General features: G+C 48.2%; 2 protein-coding genes across 8 annotated transcripts; one reads left to right on the forward strand and one right to left on the reverse strand.

The window, feature by feature from the left end:
• Positions 1-207: 207 nt before the first annotated feature.
• On the reverse strand, positions 208-13651 carry snx19a (sorting nexin 19a). 5 transcript variants are annotated; one of them, XM_047020864.1, is made up of 11 exons: positions 11633-13651; positions 11330-11474; positions 11141-11241; positions 10917-11036; positions 10701-10828; positions 10452-10545; positions 10093-10261; positions 9585-9708; positions 1403-1587; positions 1213-1300; positions 208-1015 (listed from the first exon to the last, which is right to left on the reverse strand). In XM_047020864.1, the coding sequence occupies exons 1-11, from the start codon at positions 13169-13171 to the stop codon at positions 886-888; spliced, it is 2823 nt and encodes a 940-aa protein (XP_046876820.1). In that variant the 5' UTR covers positions 13172-13651; the 3' UTR covers positions 208-885. The 5 variants fall into 5 exon arrangements, with proteins under 5 accessions (XP_046876820.1, XP_046876824.1, XP_046876822.1 ...); XM_047020868.1 differs by lacking the exons at positions 208-1015; positions 1213-1300 and adding an exon at positions 9207-9258 and having other exon boundaries at positions 1502-1587; XM_047020866.1 differs by lacking the exons at positions 208-1015; positions 1213-1300 and adding an exon at positions 9207-9281 and having other exon boundaries at positions 1502-1587.
• Positions 13652-13755: 104 nt separating this feature from the next.
• itpkca (inositol-trisphosphate 3-kinase Ca) lies at positions 13756-17995 on the forward strand. 3 transcript variants are annotated; one of them, XM_047020266.1, is made up of 7 exons: positions 13756-14563; positions 15286-15385; positions 15548-15761; positions 16065-16269; positions 16602-16703; positions 16834-16905; positions 16986-17995. In XM_047020266.1, exons 1-7 carry the CDS (start codon positions 14099-14101, stop codon positions 17190-17192), a joined length of 1365 nt encoding a protein of 454 aa, XP_046876222.1. In that variant the 5' UTR covers positions 13756-14098; the 3' UTR covers positions 17193-17995. The 3 variants fall into 3 exon arrangements, with proteins under 3 accessions (XP_046876222.1, XP_046876223.1, XP_046876224.1); XM_047020267.1 differs by lacking the exon at positions 13756-14563 and adding an exon at positions 14570-15174; XM_047020268.1 differs by lacking the exon at positions 13756-14563 and adding an exon at positions 14570-15137.
• The last annotated feature ends 3581 nt before the right edge of the window (positions 17996-21576 follow it).

The following is a 21576-nucleotide window of genomic DNA, read 5'->3' on the forward strand; positions in this document are numbered from 1 at the left end:
GTCCTACAACTAGGTCACTGTAGAATACTCACCACTGCTTTTGTTTACCAAAATAGATTAATAACAGGTTAGTAAAATGAAGTAAAACACTGTAGAAATCCTGAGAACAGAGATGGAACAGCACTGCAGCAGTCTGCATGTACAGTAGGCTTACTCTGGTAGTAAAACTGTCAATCACAAATCCTCATGGATATTTTTTATTTATGTAATTGTATTTATATTCACAGTATGCATATCAAGTATTAATTTACAACTTATTAACTTATTTCAACATCAGGTTTTTTTTACATGAAAACATCAGGCTGTCACACTGTACCAAAAGGACAGAACTTTCACCTTCATCTTTATCAAATATTTTCAGATAAACACTAATGTGTCTTCATAATACTATAAATAAATAAATACATGAATAAATAATATTCTATATAAAAATACCAATAACATTATCAACATTACTGAGTTTAAATATGACATTCAATGTCATCCTTTATCCCTCTAGCAATTCCAGTTCTCATCGTCTGAGAGGAGGAGCGTCAATACTGACGTCAGCAGCACTTCCAGTAAACTCCTAGCCCCATTATGATGGACCCAGCAGGCAGGGCCCTGGTCACCACGGTGATGAGAAAGTCCACATTGGCAGGGGAGGGGAGGGGGGGGGGGGGGGGGGGGGGGGCATGTAGTTGAAGGATAGAGTAAATCCTTTAACAAGTGCCGGACACAAAAGCCATATCTTGACCCCAATGCTTAGCCCTGAACCAGATGTGCATGCTTCATCTATCGTTTAATGAAAGAACTCCGGACAAAAGAGACTCTAAAAGGGGGGGGGGGGGGGTTGCCAAGAGGATGTTGGGGTGAAAGAAGGGAGAGCCGTCAGGGCACACCCGCTCACGCTGAGGCAGACACCCTCTCCACGTCCCCAGACAGGCTGTGCAGGAGAGACCTCTGGAAGTCCTCCTCGGAAGACTCGGGGATCAGGAACTCCAGCAGCAGGTCACAGACGCAGTAGACAAGGTGCCTGCACAGAACCACAGAGCCGGGCCGACAGATTGACTCGGATCACAACTCGGTGCAGTCGGTGACGGCTCAAACCGACGTCGACCGGTTCCCGCCCGGTCCAGAAGGCCGTGCCGGGAAGGCACACGTCATATCTCACACACGTGTTTGTGACTGGAGAGGGGGGGGGGGGGGGGGGGGGGGGGAGAAGGGACTTACTTGTTGATGTGGGGGTCCTGCAGAGACTCCAGCACTGTCTCCAAGCTCTGTCTGTACTTCTCTGTCCCCAGCATGTCAGTGATGAACTCTGAGCTCAGGCAGGAAACACAGGTTAGGAAAACAGTGTCAACCAAGCAACACAGACCCAATAGGTTTTTTGTGTGCAATGCCCCTGCCTGGATAAACTGACCTGGAAGCAGCTGCAGGAGACAGTTGAGACACTGCTGTTTGGTCTCCTCTCTCTGAGCGGGGCTGCGCTCGGAGCGAGGCTGGGCGGGGAGAGTTCCCCCTGGCCACACTGCCTCCTGCATCACCTGCAGGTAGATCACCCAGCAGGGGGCGCTGGTCAGGTGGGCCACGCCCACATCCAGCCACCTGAGTGATGCACAAGGTCAGAGACGGATGAAACACAATTGTCTGAAACTCCCGGCAACAAAATGTGGCAACTACACTCGTTTGATCAAGCACACATGCGCTGAGTTGAAATAATTTGAAAGCTGAGCTGAAAATGATATGCAGCATAGTAAAACAGATGATTGTGAAAGTAGTGTTGCATCAGACACCAGAAGAAGCGACCTAAGCCCACCACAGGTTGAATAAAGCTAGAAGCAGCATGGCAAGATTTTGCACATAAAGCAATTATTTTTCCTAAACTAGCTAAATGTTTTCAATTTTTCCCTTAATGCTCTATAAACCATGGTGAAAGTGAGGATTTACACTTTTGTGAATACATTAAGTGTACTTCAAGAGTCCCAGAACAATGTGTAAGAGGCTCCTGTCCAAGAATGTGGACGGAAACTACCGGATGCCTGGACTAGAACAAAGACCCAAAAACCACATTAAAGCCATAAATCCAATTTAGTGCCCCAGAATTATAGTTGCATACATAGTACAGTGCAACCATTTAATCCTTGCTCTGTTTCCCCCCCCCCCCCCCCCCCCCCCCCCCCCCCCCCCCTTCAAGGATTATACAAGACCTTAGATTCACAATCCATCATTTCAGATAGAAGGAAGACAAGACCAATGAAAACTAAAGTAACGCATTACAGATGCGGTTATGTAACGCAAAAAATAAATCCACGAAAACCATTTGAGTGTTAAAAAAAAAAAAAAAAAGCTGATGTCTCCTTCAATCACGTTTCCCCCACACTAGCTGCCCTATTGTTCCCGCTCCTTGAATGTCGGATCTAATTACATGTTTCAGCTGTTTTGACTCTCTGGTCTTTGGGCCGTAAGAGGGGCTAGGGCTGCAGCTGCTCTGGTGGAAGGGAGCCCATCTCAAACTCCACACTCCACTGTTCTTTCCATGGCCCGTTCTAGAAAGTCGGAGGGGCGTTGAGGCTGGTCCAAGCGGTTACAGTCGAGGCTGTCATCTGGCCGATATGAAGCCACGTTGCCATCGGTCCCAGGAGGAGAAGCGGTTATTCTGCCAGAGCACCTAGGTTTACGAACCTAGACGGCAGTGACAGTAGTAGGTAGGTTCAGAGGCCGACCATGGCAATTGTAGGTAGGTTCAAAAGTCTAGCACAGCATTAGCACAGGTGCCTGACCTAAGGCAGCTGTCATCTACCTTCTACATCATACCCTCGACATCATCAGCAGCACCGTGGGCTCATTAAGACCACATGATAACGGCGACGGTTGATTGGTTGAAGATCAAAACATGACAAGCTGTGAACGACGTGTATAAACTCTTGCAGCTGCAGCTGGGGAGGATGGGTGCATAGGTGGCTGGAATTGTTTCCAGAATAGAAATCGTAGCTAGCATCCCACCATTGGCAGTGAGTGTTTATTTTAGTGACCCAAGAGTTTGGGAGCGGAGCAATTGGGAGCCTGCTGCTTGGGTTGAGGGGAGTGTGGTAGAGCACAGGGCTGGGAAACAGAACACCCTCCGACAGACCAGACACACAGCAAGCATTTTTACTTCTCCGAAATCAGATTTCTCAGAATGTTCCAGCCCTCACCTGCACATGGCTCTGCTTTCGTAATATTATCACCAGTCCCTCACGGCTACCAACTCATGCTAGCTAGATGTCATCTCGTCAGTGACACTGCATTAAGCTTTATGGGTCGCCTTTTTCATGTTATGTGAGCCCTTCTGTGTCCTGTCCTGTCCAGTCAGTACATACCTGGATAGTACTGGCCATGTATTTGATGCTGTTCTTCTATCTGTACAGTAAGTACAAACACCTGTGCCTAAAGCCCAGAACAAATGTTCTAGTTGACCGTCTTAAGCACAGAAGGCTTCCAAAGGCTGGCTTTGAGTAGCTACTTTCCTGACCGTGTGCAAAAACCTTCAGTCTCCGGTCTTGAACTGATGGAAGGTCTAAATCGTCAGAAAAACACAACTAACACTGAACTGTGTTGCACATTCGTATCGAAACGTAGATTATATTAAATGTGTTTTACATGACAAGGTTCTTGGGTTTCTATACCAATGCAGGCCATAAATTGAGAGGCCCTTAGATACCAGCAATAACCTTTTTATTTATTTTGGCCCATAGACACATTTCAATGCCAATCATATAAAAGAAGAATGTCTTTCCCAACTTTCTTTCTAGAAAAATATCAGTTATATAAGACTGATTTTAAGGAATCCTTACAAACAGTAGTCAAATATTATGTATCCTCATCATTGGTTTAGATGTGACATTTTCATTTATCAGTTAACTGAATTTCAGACAAAATTCTGTGATCTAACTTATTATGTAATATTGCGAGTTCAGTATGCTAAAGTGTAACCTTTTACAAAACGTTATTTTTATTTTCTTAATAATAAAATAATAAAAGTTTTTCATTGTGTAAATAAGATCTGCTCCTCAGGCCAGGAAGAAAAACATTCACATACATCACTAGAATCTAAATGAAACTCACCAAGCCGAGGCTTATCACACTGTTACATCAGCCGGTACAGTGAAGATGGAAACTATTATTGCAGCGGTGTGTGTGTGTATGTGTGTGTGTGTGCGTGTGTATGTGTGTGTGTGTGTGTGTTGGCAGCGCCGATTCCTCTGCCTCCCTCCTGCTGGGAGAGTGAATAGACACAGGCCTGTGTTACGGATCACAGCTTTTTCCCAACAGCACTGGTCTGGCCTCAAGGTGGTGTCTGGCCCCGACCCGGGCTGCCCGCACACAGCGGAACAGGCCCGAGACTTACACACAATCTATGAAAGAGTCCAAGCGATGCAAGTGTCCGTTTGTGTGGTCTGGCTTTTGGCACCAAAGGATCAGGTCAATGACGCAAAGGCCTCATTCCCAACCTTATCAAAGGGGCCCTGCGGGTTCCTATTACGCTGCTGCTGACTGACTCAAACCACCTGCTCATCTCACACAACTACAACCAAATGCTAAACCCTGTTCTCCCGTCTGAGAACAATAGTGCAATGGTGCCTTTGTATATTTTAACTAATGTGATACATAAACACAAGTCAATGAATAAAGAAAACATTTAAAGTATGAAATTAAAATGTCTCCATGTGCCTTATATTCCGTGTCCAGGGGCCTTCTATTCTAGAAAAGTCCATCCTACCTGTCCTGTGAAATCTGAGCTTGGTGCTAGTATAGGCATATGCTGCCTCCTGGTGGTAGGAAATGACACCGCAGGCAGGACACTGCGGGGGGGAACAGCAGCTGCTCTGATGATGACAGCTCATCCAACCAAAGCCGCCCATCCAAATACTCTGTATCTAATAAAACACCCTCCTACAGGACACACAACTCCAAACAAACCTTCTTGGGTTTTATGGGTGATTTACAGGCAGCAGTATAAGAGATTTTCCAGAGAGAATCTCCCAACATCTTTACAACCTATCCAGCCCAGTCTAGTTACTACTATTGGCAGAACAGCAAGGCCAGGAGATCTGAGGCAGCACTCTCCCGCACACAACAACAGCTCAGGCGGCCTGGTTAACAGGCTGTGCTGGAGCCCACTTTCACACGGCCGCCATCATCATATTCACCTCCTAATAGCTGAGCCCCTTGGACACGAGGCCTAGCCTAGCGTGCCTCCAGCTAACAGACATCTTTGCCTCCGAGCAGCTGATCACCTTCACAACATCCAGAACAGAACTCCCGACCCCCAGACAATGGAGCACCTGCTTGCCACATGTCAGTGTGTACGGAATAAACACAGGCTTCCTGTTCCAGCGGTGAGTCCAGCCCACGGGCCTTTCGACTCCCCGCCGTCCACGGCTTCTGTCCGAACAGAACCGCAGGGTGATTAGAGAGAGGACAATCACTCACTCACTCGGCTGAAAAATGTCTGGTCATTAAGCACAGGCCAAAACCGCAAGGCCAAACAGCAAAGCACGCCACTGCTACCATTTTAGGAGAAAAAGAACCTGACCGTGCCCTTGGGGTCTCTCGTCAAACTGCTCTCTGGGAGACAGGGGTCAAGGCAGAAATAAACCGTCATTTGGTTGTGGTCTGGTGATGAGAGAGAGAGGCAACAGAGAGGTGAGAGAGAGAGAGAGAGAGAGAGAGAGAGAGAGAGAGAGAGAGAGAGAGAGAGAGAGAGAGAGACTACACGTACACTACAGCTGGGGCAGCTCTCAGTTCCGGGGGTAGCTGATAGGGGTGCATTTCAAAAGACACATTTACTGACTTCACGTCATTGACAGTTTATGGTGTGAGCGTTTACTGCAAAAGTTCCTAATAGTACCCTGCCCGAGTCCGGTTTCTGTACCACATTTTTTCGGGAACATAACCATACTAACCGTGGACTGCTGTCAACTAGGAATCTGACATCATGTGTCTGGTGTTTACTATCATGGCCTGAGGTGGGGTCACATTGGGGCATGTATAGACACTTAACACCACACCGAGCTCATCTAGATGAGGTCTTAAAGAGGAACACCTAAGATAAAAGCTGAGGTCACATTAATAATATAACCCTCTGAGGCCACTGTGTATCTCACATGACCACGCTGAGCTTGTCTTATGTCTTCTTCGCCAAGTCTAGTTAGGAAGGAGGGGAGGGAGGTGGGGAGAGGGAGGGAGGGAGGGAGGCCACGTGCGCTGCCCATGCTGGGTCAGTAGCTTGTTCCATTTAGGCAAAGCACAGTGTGTACACACAGGGATGAAACACCGCAGTGTGTGTGTGTGCAGACATTAAACAGATCGGAGGCATTGTGTAACATGTCTCCTTAGAACTGTTCCACAGACGCAATGCCAAAGTATGCATCGCCGTGTAGCAGTGCCCTGGCTGCGCTCGCTCCCAGCACCTGCTAGGCCTTGTGCAGAGTCTAGGCTTGAGTGTCCTGGAATCACATAAATCTGCACACTAAAGGTGAAAAATCTCTGTTTTGGGAGCGGTAATTTGATAGGGGTGTAAGAGAGAGAAATATTTTCAAACCGATACAGCATTCCACAACCAGGAGTATTGTCCATAGCAAAAGGTTTCCAATGCGTAAAAGCACTTAAATAACTCAGTAACTAAGGTCATCCGTTAACCTGGGTCCAGCATACAGCAAGTCAACATGGAACACTCATCCCTTCCCCATCCCCTCATCACTCACTCATCAAAGATGTTTTTATTGATAGTATTTATTGAAAATAAAGTGGGGGAGCCTTTGAAATGATTTAACATGTCATTCCATTGATTCAGTATTTCTGGCCAGTAAGTGTGTCTCAACTGTAAACACGGCAGGAAGAGGAGGTAAGAGCTGGACATATCACTAAATATGTCCACAATCTTTCAGACTTTGACGTCATTCTTTAGCTCTATATGACTGAATGTTGAGAAACTTCCCAGACAGTAAATCCTCAGTGGAGGTGGAGCCAAGGAGTACTAATTCCCCTGTGGATCTAGACAAATCATGTACCGTCTTTTACACGGATGACAGGCATGCTGCACTAGACAGAGCGCGTGGAAACAAGTCCCTATTAGGGAAAAGTGCTCCCTTTAACAAAGGCAGCCTGTTAATCTGTTAATCAATTCAAAGCATCAGCTATGGTATTTACTGTGGTTCTCCAGTGTAACACACGGGGTCCTCATGGTTGTTGAGTTTATTCGATGTCGAGATACGACAGGGTCACATCAGGCCGCACACCCTTGGTGAATCCTGCCAAATGGAATTACACAAACCAATTCCCTTCCCAGTGGTCATTCACAGAGAGAGGTTGACCTCATGACCCAGTCCAAACCCAAGCACTGTGTAAGGATAAATACAGATTCAGAACATTCTGTGCCCAGACACATTTTAATAAGCAAAACCTGGGAGGCTTTTTAAAGACCAGGTCATCATCTCACTATCAATTACGACCATAACTTTGCGTTATAAGATCCTTCCCCAGACAGAGTACACACAAAATAGGTTTTCTATAATTATTCTACTCAGAAAACAAACAACTACATCACACAGAGGAAATAGAGTAACCCCCATTTTGTCAGGCTTATGTTTTGAGCCTACTGTCAACATTGTAACCCCAGTGAATGAACCATGGAGAGGGCTGTAGCCACAGCCGTGGAGATGGCCTCTTTCTCAGCTCTCACCCAGGGCACCAGAGGGTCTACCCAGGGCACCAGAGGGTCTACCCAGGGCACCAGAGGGCCTACCCAGGGCACCAGAGGGTCTACCCAGGGCACCAGAGGGCCTACCCAGGGCACCAGAGGGTCTACCCAGGGCACCAGAGGGTCTACCCAGGGCACCAGAGGGCCTACCCAGGGCACCAGAGGGTCTACCCAGGGCACCAGAGGGCCTACCCAGGGCACCAGAGGGTCTATCCAGGGCACCAGAGGGCCTACCCAGGGCACCAGAGGGTCTACCCAGGGCACCAGAGGGCCTACCCAGGGCACCAGAAGGTCTACCCAGGGCACCAGAGGATCTACCCAGGGCACCAGAAGGTCTACCCAGGGCACCAGAGGCTGAAACCCCAACAGCACCTCTCCAGGGTAGATGTTTTGTTAACACGTGGGGCCCCAAAAAACTGTTTACAATTATGATCTTTAAAACGCTGCCGGCTAAAAGGTAGACGGATTACACACAAACATAAAAAATATCACATTATTTTGTTTTTATGATGCATATAGTTCTTAAATCATTAAAACAACACATTTCACTACTAACCAGGGTAACTAAGCACATAAAATATGTATGTTCCTCAATCAAAATACCAGGTTTTACAGCTTCTCGGGCAAAAAAAAAATACAAGATTAAGAGTATCCATGTAACAAAGAGGCTTTAACCGGGGGGACCACTTTACTATATGAAGCCGAACCGTAGGCCTCGGTGAGAGAGGAGCCATAGCGTCAGGGTATAGAGTGTGAGAGTGTGGCTGAGTGAAAAATTGCTCACTGTGCGTGCAAACAAATATTAGCGTTGGCGAGTTTAGTGGGGTAGGAACAAAGGCCCCAACACATGCTGGTCTGGTATGACTACCTGCATTATACAAGGAGACACCCTTTACTGATGAGAGGCCCTAAGGGAGGCACTCTCCCTCTGGACTGGCAGGTTATGTCTCTGAGGGGAGAGCTGTCCTACTGGAAGTATTATGCTGTATGACATGCAGAAATACATCATTGAGGCCTCTGTGAACAATGTTGGAAAGCAGGTTCATAAGGCTCTCCATTCAGCTGTAAGGTTTGTAAAACACATCTTTCTTGGCAAACACTTGGCTGTCCCTTCTTCTCATAATGCAATCTGTGATGACTTCATAAACAGATTATATTTTCACTGGCACGGCCAAGCCATTCAACTCTTCAATAATTGCAGGCAACTTGACAAGTTATTTAGAAAGCTCCGGAATCAAATTAAAAAAGGAACATTTCATAACAGCAACCAAATTTTTACTAAATCATGTTCTAAAACAAAACATGCCTATATAATTAATGTACAGAACACTGTGTCCAAACACATTTGTTGTGAAACAAAACTAAAAGATCAAATCCATTGTTTAATCACTTCCATTCAATGGGATCCTTTTAGTTTTTGGACAGAATCTTATGGAATTCTAGATACTTATCATGCAATACTCTACTGCTGAAAACCTCTTACTTGTCATCTCACGAAACCATTCCGGGAAATACGTCAAAGGCCCACTGTATGTCTTGAAGGGAAATAACAGAAGACCTGTCAGGGTGCATGAGGAGACAGGACCTCAGTCCACACTGGATCCATTAGGAAACCAACTAGTCCCAACTGACAAGACTTGTCCGGTCACGACAGAGAGCTAAGTCGTTTGAAACTACTTCTTTCACACAATCTATAGTTCGCTTTCATGTATGTTATTTTACTGACTGCATAGACAACAAAAAAATCACAAAGTCACTAAACGTATTGGCCTCAGAACACGAGAGGAAGTGCACACTGACCCCCAACTGTTCATCTAGCCTGTATGGAAGGGTGGAGGAGATGCCCTCTGAAGTGTGTTACCTCTCGATGAAGGTTCCAAACAGCAGCCGGATGGTCTTCTGGATGTTCTCAGTGCACAGCCAGCTCCACTGCTCCCTCATCAGAAGGCACAGGATGTTCAGGGCCACATCTGCCACGGCTGTGTCTGGAACACACACACACACAGGTGTGCACGCTACATTCCCATTTGATTCGTTTTATGCAAAGCGACGTACAAATGGTTCATGTCGAAAGTACGGCACAGTGCAAAGTAACCACACCTCAGCTGCCAGGGACTGTGCAACAATAGCAATATATCAGATGATCGATAAAAACCACGAGGCATCAACCAAAACCCAGTTGAGAGCTGTAGCATGGAACAGTGAGGCACTACTGCCATCCAGTGGAAAAGCGGCATCTTCTCACACCCCAATTGCACCCCGCACACTCTAACAACACGATCGAGAGACGACCGTTGTGAATGCATGATGCTCCACAGACTCATTGTCCTGCAGGGTGCAGCAAACCTCTCTGAGTAGGTGAGCCTTACCTGTCCCACGAGGTTTCCTCTCCCAGGTCCCACCTCCCCTCCGGTCAGGCCCGGGCGGCTGGCTGGCCCTCTTGCCCTCCCCGGGTGCTGTCCCAGGAGGCCAGCGCAGAAGCCTCTCCTGCTCTCCAACAAAGCTCTCCAGGCCAGACAGGGATAAGCCGTTGAACACCTGCAATGACCCAGCACAGACACAGGGATAAGGAGGGCTGTTGAACAAAACAGCTCTAAAAATAGGTGATATTCAATACAGATGATGGCATATGAGGAGCAATTGTCCTCGAGGTAAATGCATATTGTCTGGGATATCATAATATGTTTAGTGCCCGCCGTTCATAAATTGCATTAACTTAATAACTTACAGTGCTGTCTTCGCTGAAGGAGTAGGTCACTTTGGGCTGCAGGTCAGGTATGTTGAGAGAAGGAGCGATCTTACTGGAGAACCTGAGCCGTGACCTGACACATCAAACAAAACAAACACTGTAGGCTGAACGCTCAAACTCAGACAAACACTCTCTTCACTGTAATGTCGTGCCGGCAGCTTACATTCAATGGGAGACGTTTACATTCTACATGCAGTTGCTCTGGCAGTTACTGAGCCATCTTCTCACCTGGGTTTCCTGCTGTCTGGGGGGACTCTGCTCTCAGAGCTGCTGTCACCATCCAGGTCTTCAGAGGGGCTCAGGGGGTCAGAGCGAGGGAAAGCTGTCTTCAAGGTGTCTAAAGCATTCCCCACCATCTACAACAGCAACCATGCCACAGAGGGTTTCTTACAAAGCATATCCTGTCATTGACCTGTTCAACTGTAGTGCCTAGTTGTAGCTCACCTTATCAAGTCTTGACATAACAAAGGGCTTCTTCTCAAAAGCTGTGCTGGCATCTGTATTGAGAGCCAGGAACTCCTGCATCTCCTCGCTGTTGGCCGTCTCTGGGATGGTGCTCAGTTGCTGTAAACCCAAACGAGGATTAGACATCTTACAGTCAAATTATATTGTAACAAATGAAGCCTTTAATACTCTTGCTGGTGAAAAAAAAAATGGTTACATCCTACTTTAAGAAATGTATCCAGCTGGCTCTTCCGAACTTCCACCTTGTCAAGATCTGCGTTTCCAAATGAGAGGTCTGGAAAAAGCTTCTTGGGGCCTTTGATATCTGAAATGTAAAGGTTAGTGAGATTTAAATCCATAGGCTGCATCTCAATTACTTTGTACATCAATGGTATCCATGTAGAAGGTAGGACCTTTGCTCTTTATCATCTTCCTGAGGTCAGGCTTCACCTCCAGCCGAGTTTGCAGGTTGAGGAATTCACTGTAGCGCCTATTCACGGTGTGGTAGGCAACAGGCTGCAAAGCGCCCAGGCATTCGGCATCAACAAGGGTTTCATACTGAGGAACACAACAGAATCATTGTTAACATTTAAATGCTTACGTTGTATACTGTAACGGTACACTTAGTCCAACTGTCCAAGTCAAACAGTTAAAAGCCTATTTTAAACAGACTGTATGTGGGTGTAAATGCGTTTGTGCGTTAATTGAAATGTTACCTTCACAGTGTAGAGGGTATAGGGGTGGTCACCAGTACCACGGTGCTCCTTGGCAGTGACAGTACCAGTGATGCGCAGGTTCTGGATGGTGGCAGGTCCATCTAGGCTGATTGGGGGCTCGAAGCTAAAGGGGGTCAGGCCCAGGCCCCCTGCAGCACAGACCGCAGGTAGATCCTCCGCCATGCCGGCCGGCCAGTGAGGCTCCTCGGGCACTGGCGCCCTGGTCCCAAGGGCCCTTAGGGGACCAAAACATCCAGACAGGTCATCCTCGAAACCCAGCACACTGCAGAAGTTTGTTGACGAAGTGCACTCGCAGTAGCTGTCTGCCTGGTCCTCCTCAGAGTCCGTGCGGAGAAGGGAGTCGAAGGAGTGCTTCTTGGAATCCAGTAAGTGGGATTCCTGGTCTGAGTCTGTCCGTTGATAAAAGCAGTTGGCTTGGCAGGGACTGAGGAGCCCCGCGGAGCAGCTGTCTCCTCGACCAGAGCTGACCAGACTCACCATGCTGTCCTGCCGAGCCTCTTCTTTCAAACCTTGCGACATATAGAATGACTTGTGAGGATTGGCGTCATATGAAATGCCTGCCAGGTCAAAATGATTCTTGCTGGGGGTGTCTTGTTCATCTAAGGTTGACGAGTCTGAGCAACAGGTGTCCCAGGACTCGTGCCGGGTCTGGCTTTTATACAGAGACCCAAGGAGCTCTTCTGCGTCGTCCGCTGGCCGCTCTCGTGACTTGGTGAAGATGTCCACAATGGTCAGGTTGAGCCAGTCTGGATCCGACACCCTGCTGACAAGGGGCAGCAACACGTTGCAGGTGATGAGCTCCCCCACCATGTAGCGTCCCGTCCTGGTCTCCAGGTGAGGGGACGGGACTAGAACATGGAGGAGGAGGTTCACCACAGCCCTGGCGTAGCTGAGCTCTGTAGCCGGACTGCTCAGGGCAGGGTGGGGGGCGTCCGCCTTGCTGTAGAGCTCCCACAGGCTGCTACGTTCTCTCTGGAGCTTGTTAGCCTCCGCCTGCGTTTCCCTGGCTGTCATGTAGCTCTGCAGGTGGCAGCCACATAGCTCCAGGGCCCTCTGTACCAGGGCTTTCCTGTCCACGCGCAGAGCTCGTCCCTTCAGCTCCATCACAGACTCCAGCATGGCGTCCTGCACCTCCTGCTCAAACTCCCCCCCCTCCTCAAACACCAGGGTGCGGTACCACGAGGAGACAAAGTCCCGAACCGCCTTGTGGACCGCGTTGTGGATCTCGTGGTCCAGCCTCCACTCGCTCTCAGGGGAGTGCAGGGCCGGTTGGAGCCCTCCCATGGGGACAAAGTGTTCCAGGTGGAGCAGGCTGTTTGCATCGAGCGCAGCACGGATCCCTAGCCAACCTCCAAGAACCACCAAGAGACTGGTGAAGATGCAGAGCAGCCACACATTCACCAGCAGATGGAAAAGGACAAGCCATGCCAGCAGAATGGTAAACCCTAACAGCTTCCGCTGACCAAGGAGCTCAGACAGGGGCCAATGGTAAGAACCTGAAGCATCTGGAGGATACATTACTGACTTGGTGTCTGACTCTACTGACTCCCCTTAATACCAATGGAATAGGTGAACTTGATAGAAATGACTCAATACCTGCATCCTATCCAACATACAGTTGACCACCAGTTGATTATGGAATGTTGAAAAACTAAATAACTGCATTCAAAAAGGTCTTAACAGGCATTTCAACCAGCTTAGCATGTTACAGTCTTGTAGCTCGCCAGGTTAATCCAATTAGTAAAATAGCAAGCTGTCCCTGGTGTCTGTAGTATAATGATATAAGCTTTGTAACTAGACAAGTACTGTTTCAATTAGATAAACTGTGTAACATGAGTTTTGACACTTTACACTATCGCTGGTTGAGCATAATCTAGACATAATGCTGTACCGTCAATATGATCTCTAAATTAAGGTTAAATTCCAACCATCTTAATTTAACATATCTGCTGCTACACACAGCTAGTTAGCTGCCTCTTCAGCTGGTCCTGATAGATCTCCCTCTGATATTTATTTACTTCCTGTGTCCCATGGTAACTTCTTCTTCGTTAGTCAATATCACGACAAAGCGCTTACTAGCACCCCCCTGTGGTGAAAGAAAATGTGTACAGGCCGCCTCATCACACACACAGATCCGTCAACGCAGCTCCGGGTATTTATTTGGTTGGACTAGCTAGCTTCTTGTCATAAATGACATCATTTTGATGTAGATTGGCATTTCGAGAAATATAATTGGCTGAGTGAAGTATATGGATGGTTACTTAGGAAATCTGTTCCTGATTATTCGAACGGCCCAGGGTGGAAGGGGCAGGAGTTGCTGAGATCAGCCAGGTTATTGTTTTCTTTCAGGCTTGCTAGTAAAGTGGTAACGCACCGTACCAGTGGCTTTTTGGAACGAGCTAAATTGCATCAGTGGCATTTAACAACGGGACCTTCTAGTGACACATGAGAATGACCAAAACGCCAGTAGCGACAGCTTCGAGGAGCATGGGAGAGAATGAAGTCAGTTGCTCCGGCGCATTTGCGGATCCGTCAGTTTGGTCGACAGAGGAAAAACCAGACTCAAACAACTATAATGGCGCTATCACCTGTGTTTGCGAAAACGCACGTGAACATGTTCCACAGTTAGTTGTCACTCGTGAGTTGAACCCGTGCCGTATTGAACTGAAGGCCATGAGAGTTGGCGGACTCTCCGTTGGCTCCCATCCCGAGGAAGAATCGGTGTGCTCGGACAGTGGGTTCGGGGGCTCGCCTGCCTCGTCACTACTCAGGAAACTGTCGAACGCGTCCTCATCTATACTGTCACCCACCTCGTCATTCGAGGATTACGAAGAGGATGGTGCAAGCAGTAACTATGAAAATCACATTCACGTGACACATGTATCTGCTTGTTTAGATGAACCCCATCGGGTGAGTTAATTATGTGGGAGAATGTTGGGCTACTGGGCCCATACCATATGACCTGATCCTGTTAGATACGAACGCAATGGTGAAATCGTGTCCAAACCCGTCTAGACCAGTGTATAGTGTCATCCTGAAATGCTGATGCACAGATGCTGGACACGTGACAGTGTAATGTTTTACTTCCCTTCACTAAATATCCATCATTCATGAAGAAAAAAATCATGCTTGACTCCCAAGGTCTGTCAGATCTTAATTTAGAAATATTAAGTGTGTATCACATCCTATTTAACTGGGATAGATATGTTATCTTTGTACTGGGACTGGATCTCATAACTGCCCACTGCATGACTTTGAGGTTTGGTGGGCGTTGTCCAAGCTTTTCACAACTGCTTTTGTGCAAAACAAGCCCAGCCTGTAAATGTTTGATGAATATGAGCAGCTGTTGCACAAGACTAGAGCCCGACCTCTCCCCGACATGTCTCTGCTCGATCTGCTAGTCTATAGCCGTCTCCATGGAGACGCTCACCTACAGGTCGCAAGTTGTGTGACGGAGTCTGAAGTCTGAGATTCTGTCTATTGGGTATGTCCCAGGAGAGCAGCCGAGGAACATGACAAAAGTGTGTGTGAGAGAGAGCGAGAGAGAGGGTATGTTATGTATGTATGTTTTAGAATGGGGCTCTGTGGTGTAATGTTCGGCACCTTTGCTCTCTCTCTTTCTCTTCATGCAGAACACCACATGGAAGAAACCCAAAACCCCAGGGAACCTGCATGCCCTCTCAGTGCAGCACAAAAAACCACAACAATGGGTCCAAGTGGTTGGACATGCAGGTGGGTTGTCTTACTCTGCTCGACTCAATGGCTTCCCTCAAACAGCAGGTGTTGTGCCGCAAATGTCATGTGTGGTCTCATAAAAGACGGACACGCGCTTGGAAAATGTCGAACGTCCCTTTTTTTTTTTTTAAATGTGTCTTTATACTTCCTGTGTGGCAGGAAGCTTCCATGCAGGGGACTGTGGCATGCTGCTGAAACGCTTCTGTGAGGGGGAGCAGCGCTGCCTGCAGAGGCTGATGGAGGACGCCCTGAGGCCCTTCGTGCCAGCCTACCACGGGGTGGTTCAGCGGGCCGAGCAGGACTACAACATGATGGACGACCTGCTGACGCATTTCAACTCGCCCTCCATCATGGACTGCAAGATGGGCAGCCGGTGAGTGAGCGAGCGTGGGCGTGACAGAGGAGCCCCGCACGCGTTGAAGCAGCAGCGTTGTCGTGCGTGTGTGTAGAGTGTGTGGGGTCAGATGGCTGAGCGGTAGTCGGGCTATTAATCATAAGGTTGTTGGTTCGATTCCTAGCCATGCCAAATGACATTGTGTCCTTGGGCAAGGCACTTCACCCTACTTGCCTCGGGGAGAATGTCCCTGTACTTAATGTAAGTCGCTCTGGATAAGAGCGTCTGCTAAATGACTAAATGTAATGTAAAGGTGTGAAATGTAACTGTGTGATCTCCCAGGACGTACCTGGAGGAAGAGCTGTTGAAGGCGCGGGAGCGCCCGCAGCCCCGTAAGGACATGTTTGAGAAGATGGTGGCTGTGGACCCGGAGGCCCCCACGGCCCAGGAGCGAGCCCAGCAGGCCGTGCTGAAGACCAGGTACATGCAGTGGAGGGAGACCCTGAGTTCCACAACTACCCTGGGCTTCCGCATCGAAGGGGTCAAGGTATGACCTACGACATGCACTCTTGCATGCAAAATGAATAGACACACAAATAGTGGGAAGAGATGTACTCGGGTGTCCTTCAATCCACTCTGATTCTTTGGCTCAAGTACTATAAGAGAGGAGCCAAAGTGGATGAACTTGGAACAAAACTCTAATTGAGAAAGTGATTTCAAGTAAACTTTGAAGCACCTTATTTCGTCTTATAAAAAAAAAAGGATATATAAAATAAGGAGCATAATTAAATGAGTAATTAAAGTGCTGCAGTGTTGTGGCTCTAAGGCAGAGGCAGTCACAGTATAATTGACCATAAACCATTTCACATCCGTTTGAAGAAAACAGAGGGGATGTGCAACACAAACTTCAAAAGGACCAAGAGCAGGGAACAGGTGATGGAAGCGCTGAAGGACTTCGTAGACTGTAATATCCAAATCCTGGTGAGTCTGATTTCTGTCCCCAAAAGAATCTACATCAAATGCTCCTCCTTGTTTTCAAGTCTCCCTTTTCTCACATAAATCCTTGTAATTCCTTCCTCCTTTCTGCTTCCTCCCCTCTGTCTACTGTCAGAGGGGTTATCTGAAACGGCTGAAGGAGCTTCGTATGGTTTTGGAGACCTCAGACTTCTTCAGAACCTATGAAGTAAGACGTTTGTCGTTTGCGAATGATGCTGCTTTAAAAATGTACTGTAGCTTAAAGCGCTAACACGAGTGTGTCTCCAGGTTGTGGGCAGCTCCCTGCTGTTTGTGCATGATGGCACGGGGAAGGTGGGGGTCTGGATGATTGATTTTGGAAAGACTGTTCCACTGCCACCTCCCCTGACCCTGGACCACCGCACCCCCTGGGTGGAGGGGAACCGTGAGGACGGCTACCTGTGGGGGCTGGACAACCTCATCGATATCCTGTCCAGCTTGCTCCCTGTCACCTGAATCCCAGTCTCAGTACAGAAGGACCCTTCTGTGCCAACCACGCCTCCCCACCAGCACCGTGTGTGAAACGCTCTGGCCCTGTTCTACTGGGTGCATGTTTAATGTGCAGACCATGGGACTTCACTTCTGTGGCGACCTTTGGGAATACTTGAACCGCTGTAAATAACTGTTTAGGTGTAAGGAAAATGCAGACAGCCCTACAGTACAGTATGTGACGGTCAAAGTCGACTATGAGCACAGCTAACTGGGAGATTAACCATGATGAAGACAAATGAAACACTGCCTTTTTTTATTTTTCTGTGCAGAAAGAAACGTAGCTGACATGTTTTGATAATGGAACGCTGTGTCTGTGCTCCTCTATGTGAGCGAGACAGGAGTTTGTGTAGCTGTAGAGACAAAACCTCATGGTTCCCTGAGTCATCTTGCAAGTTTTACTCATCGTGTATCATCTGACTAAAGATATGGCACAGTGCTTTAACCCATGTAATTTTTCATACAGAAATCGAATGGCTTTAAATGTAAATACATTTTTATTTAAGAATCAGCTCTTCTTTTCTTCCACTAAGAGTATTTTTTTCCCTTCCAATTTATCATACAACAAAGATGCGGCAATGTGATAACTACCATGTACAACCATACTTGTGTTAATACTCATAGCATTGAGAGTGAAAGTTGATCAGTTTTGAAGAGCCTGGATCAAAGGACTTTTCTGGATTCAAATTGTACTGTTGAGAGCAGTTAATTTATTCATTTCTTGGATCAGACTGTTAAAGTGGATGCCATTAAAATGTGGACCAACTCAATTCTTTCTCCAGACAGTTGTTCTTATGCCATGTTTCACACCAGAATGAACCACATGCAGTGACATAGGCAGAATAATGAGCAAACCAGGATTTATTAATTGGAAACTGGTAATACAGCAAGGACTGTAGTGGTAACAAAAGTAATCTCTGTAAAAATGCATATATATTTTCTTTCTGTAGTGTAAAAAATATAATATTCCAAGTAATTATATTGTCTTCACTTCCATTGGTGTTTACGGCTGTGGTCCTCAAAGTGCTTGGCAGGCAGGCGTCAGACAAGGGAAGGCTGGTATGTGTCGTGCTGGGACGTCTCCCTCCGGGCTCCGGACCCAGTCTAGCTCCAGCCTCCCGTACCTGCTCTTCCCCTGCGCACACAGGGTGTAGCTGCTCAGCTGCCAGGGGAGAGGGACCTCATGCTGGAACTGAGTTGGTGTCTTCTCCCACGTCTCCCTCAGCTGGGTCCTGTGGAGTACCCGCTGACCGAGCGCACTTTGTCCAGCCGGCTTGGAGGGGGCCTCGGGCGTTGTGGGGACTGGGGGCATGGCCTCCGAGGGAACAAGGGAGACGGGGGGCGCTTGATAACGTGTGGAAGAAGGCGGGGCACCCTTGGAGCGGAAGCCGTAGAGCGAGACTAACTTGTGGAGGCTCTCCCTCCAGTTGGCGTCCCCCTCGCCACAGCTGGGCTGAATGCGGCAGTATTCAGGGTGACGTGAGGGAGCGAGCGGGGTCTGGAGGGAGGAGGAGGACGCTTGCTGGATCACGGGGCAACCCAGATCCATGTCACTTGGCAGCAATGGACTCATAGACCCAGCGACGGCAGTAGAGCAAGCAGGGGCTTCAGAAAGCCTTCGGGACTTACTGTAAAGGTACATCAGAGGATCATCACGTACCAGCGCCCCCTGGTTCTTAATCTTAACCTCAACTACGCTCCTCTGTGTCGCCTGCAGATTAAAGGACTTTGAGTGGACGTGTTGTCTGGCTTCACTGGGAGGACACACAGGTGGAAGGAAAGAGGGTTTCTTCTTCACTTGTACTTCTGGTTTAGTGACCAGAACTTTGCTCCTCTTCATCTCCACGTGAGGTAATTCCTTGACAGATGGCTGTCTGACACTGGGCAAGTCTGCCTTCTTCTGTGGTTTTTCTGGAGGGAATGATATTGACAGAACTATATAAACGATCATGAGCAAAGACTATGTACTGCTTTGCACTGCTGCTTTCACTGCTAAAATTGTTCATACTTTGTTTTAGTATAGTGGATAAGGTACCTTGATCTTCAACCGGCATGCTGATAACTGATAAAACTGATATCTCTTGAGTAATGAGTGTCATACCTGCAAAATATTTGAAAGGAATAGAGTCCAGGATTTTAGATGTGGGAAGTCCATTTGTTGGATCTTTTTTATATAACTTAAATATATATACACATATTGTTTTATTATACTTACATGTGATTGAAGTGGCAGGGGGCAGGGGGAGGGCCAGGGGCAGGGGCTGGGGCTGGGGCTGGGGGAGGGCCAGGGGCTGGGGCTGGGGCTGGGGGAGGGCCTGGGGCTGGGGGAGGGCCAGGGGCTGGGGCTGGGGCTGGGGCTGGGGGAGGGCCAGGGGCAGGGGCTGGGGGAGGGCCAGGGGCAGGGGGAGGGGCTGGGGGAGGTACAGGGGCTGGGGGAGGGGCTGGGGGAGGGCCAGGGGGAGTGGCAGGGGCAGAGGCAGGTTTTCTTTAGTTTTTTTGGCCTCTGACTTCCTATCCACGTCCACTATAACCTCCAAGTCCTCATTCAGCTGGTCCAGCAGTTCCTTTACCTGTTTCTGACTGCAAAGACAGAGGAACAAATTAATTAATTTCAGAGAATATCAAGAGCCACATGGAACAGAATTCAGAACGGTGACCTATGCACAGGAAGAAAGGACTCTCACGTCATGTGCTTTTGAAGCTCCGTTTGGAGTGTCGTCTTGTCTGTGATGTTGAAGACTGTTTTTAGTGCGTCTTGGGCCAGGTCACGCATCTCAGGATCTGGGTTGAGAAGTGGGAACGCCAGCAAGCTCTGGTCCCCTTCACAGATGAGATTGAGGGTCACCAGGTTCTTCCAGTTCTGCAGCTGCTTCCACTGGGGCACCTCACTGTGAGCTTGGTCCAGTAACAACTTCTTGACATGCTGCTTCAGTCCTGGGTTCAAACTGTTAGATTGGAACAACTCCTGCAGGTCCTGACTGTGCTGATCAAAGGTGTCAATGTCTGCCTGCAGCAGGTTTTCTGTAAGGGTCTGGAGCGTTGTCTTTAGGTTCTCGTGCATGTCCATCACATCCGCCTCAGCCTCAGCCTTAGCCTCATCCTTAGCCTCAGCATCGGCCTCAGCATCGGCCTTAGCCTTAGCTTCAGCCTCAGCATTAGCCTCAGCATCGGCCTCAGCATCGGCCTTAGCCTTAGCTTCAGCCTCAGCATTAGCCTCAGCATCGGCCTTAGCCTTAGCTTCAGCCTCAGCATTAGCCTCAGCATCGGCCTTAGCCTTAGTCTTAGCCTCAGCCTCAGCCTCAGCCTCAGCATTAGCCTCAGCCTCAGCCTCCAACTCCGCCATAACTGGGTCATTCCAAATAATTTTTGGCAACGGGAAATTAAGATACTCTATGCTTTCTGCAGCTTGGGGCAAATATAGAATGTCTGATGTCTGAGATGACGTTTTGACATCGTTTTCCTCCCTGAGCTTCAACTGAAAAGCTTGAACATTAGGTTCTACCAGCGCAGACTCCTCCTGCTTCTGACCTTGACCCCGAAGAACTGAGTTAGGAAGATATCCATCTGGAGCGACAAGCCACACCAAGATATTGTGTTCTGTTTCTGTAGCCTGAGCCATGGGTGGGGTATCATCCCAGACATCAGCCTGTTGTTTGGGTTTACGTTCAGCTACATGATCCTGCACCACCACCTCTCTTCCTCTGGCAGGAGCAGTCCACTCCACCACTATCAACCAAAATAAACGTGAAATAAATGTTAAATTAGAAACTTAAATGAACCGTGTTTTGTATTTAATGTAGAATATCACATACACAAAAAGCACTTATTTAACCTACATACTTTACTATATGTTCTTGTTCTGAACCTTAAATGTTAGTCTTTGTGGCTATGAGGCTACAGTAACACTTACCTCTGAGTGTTGCACTTTTGGGTGTGAGGTTTAAGTTTGTGACCAGAGACGGTTTCCTCTTCAACGTTAGGGGAGGTGGCTCTGCCTCCTCACTCCCTGTCTTCACCAAAGGGATGGCGACGGACACGTTTCCCTCAGACCCAGGGTGGATTCTGGGCACCCTGGAGACATCGTAGGTCTCTGGGGCTTTGGGCAGGAAGGGTATGGGGTACTCTGGGATCTCATCATCTGAGCCCTGCTCCAGCAAAGTCTGCAGTAGCCTGACAGGCAGGAAGTGCAGGCTGGAGATGAGGTAGATGCTGCCTCGGAAACAGACTAGAATGTCCCCCCTTGTGTTAGCAAAGCACACCTGGCTCACAGCCAAGCCCAGCTTCATCTCACTCAGCATGTTGCCTGTACAGTCCCATATCTCCACATTTCCACCAGGACCACACAAGGCCA

This window comes from Hypomesus transpacificus, chromosome 5 (assembly GCF_021917145.1).
Source record: "Hypomesus transpacificus isolate Combined female chromosome 5, fHypTra1, whole genome shotgun sequence".
Classification (NCBI taxonomy): Eukaryota; Metazoa; Chordata; class Actinopteri; order Osmeriformes; family Osmeridae; genus Hypomesus; species Hypomesus transpacificus.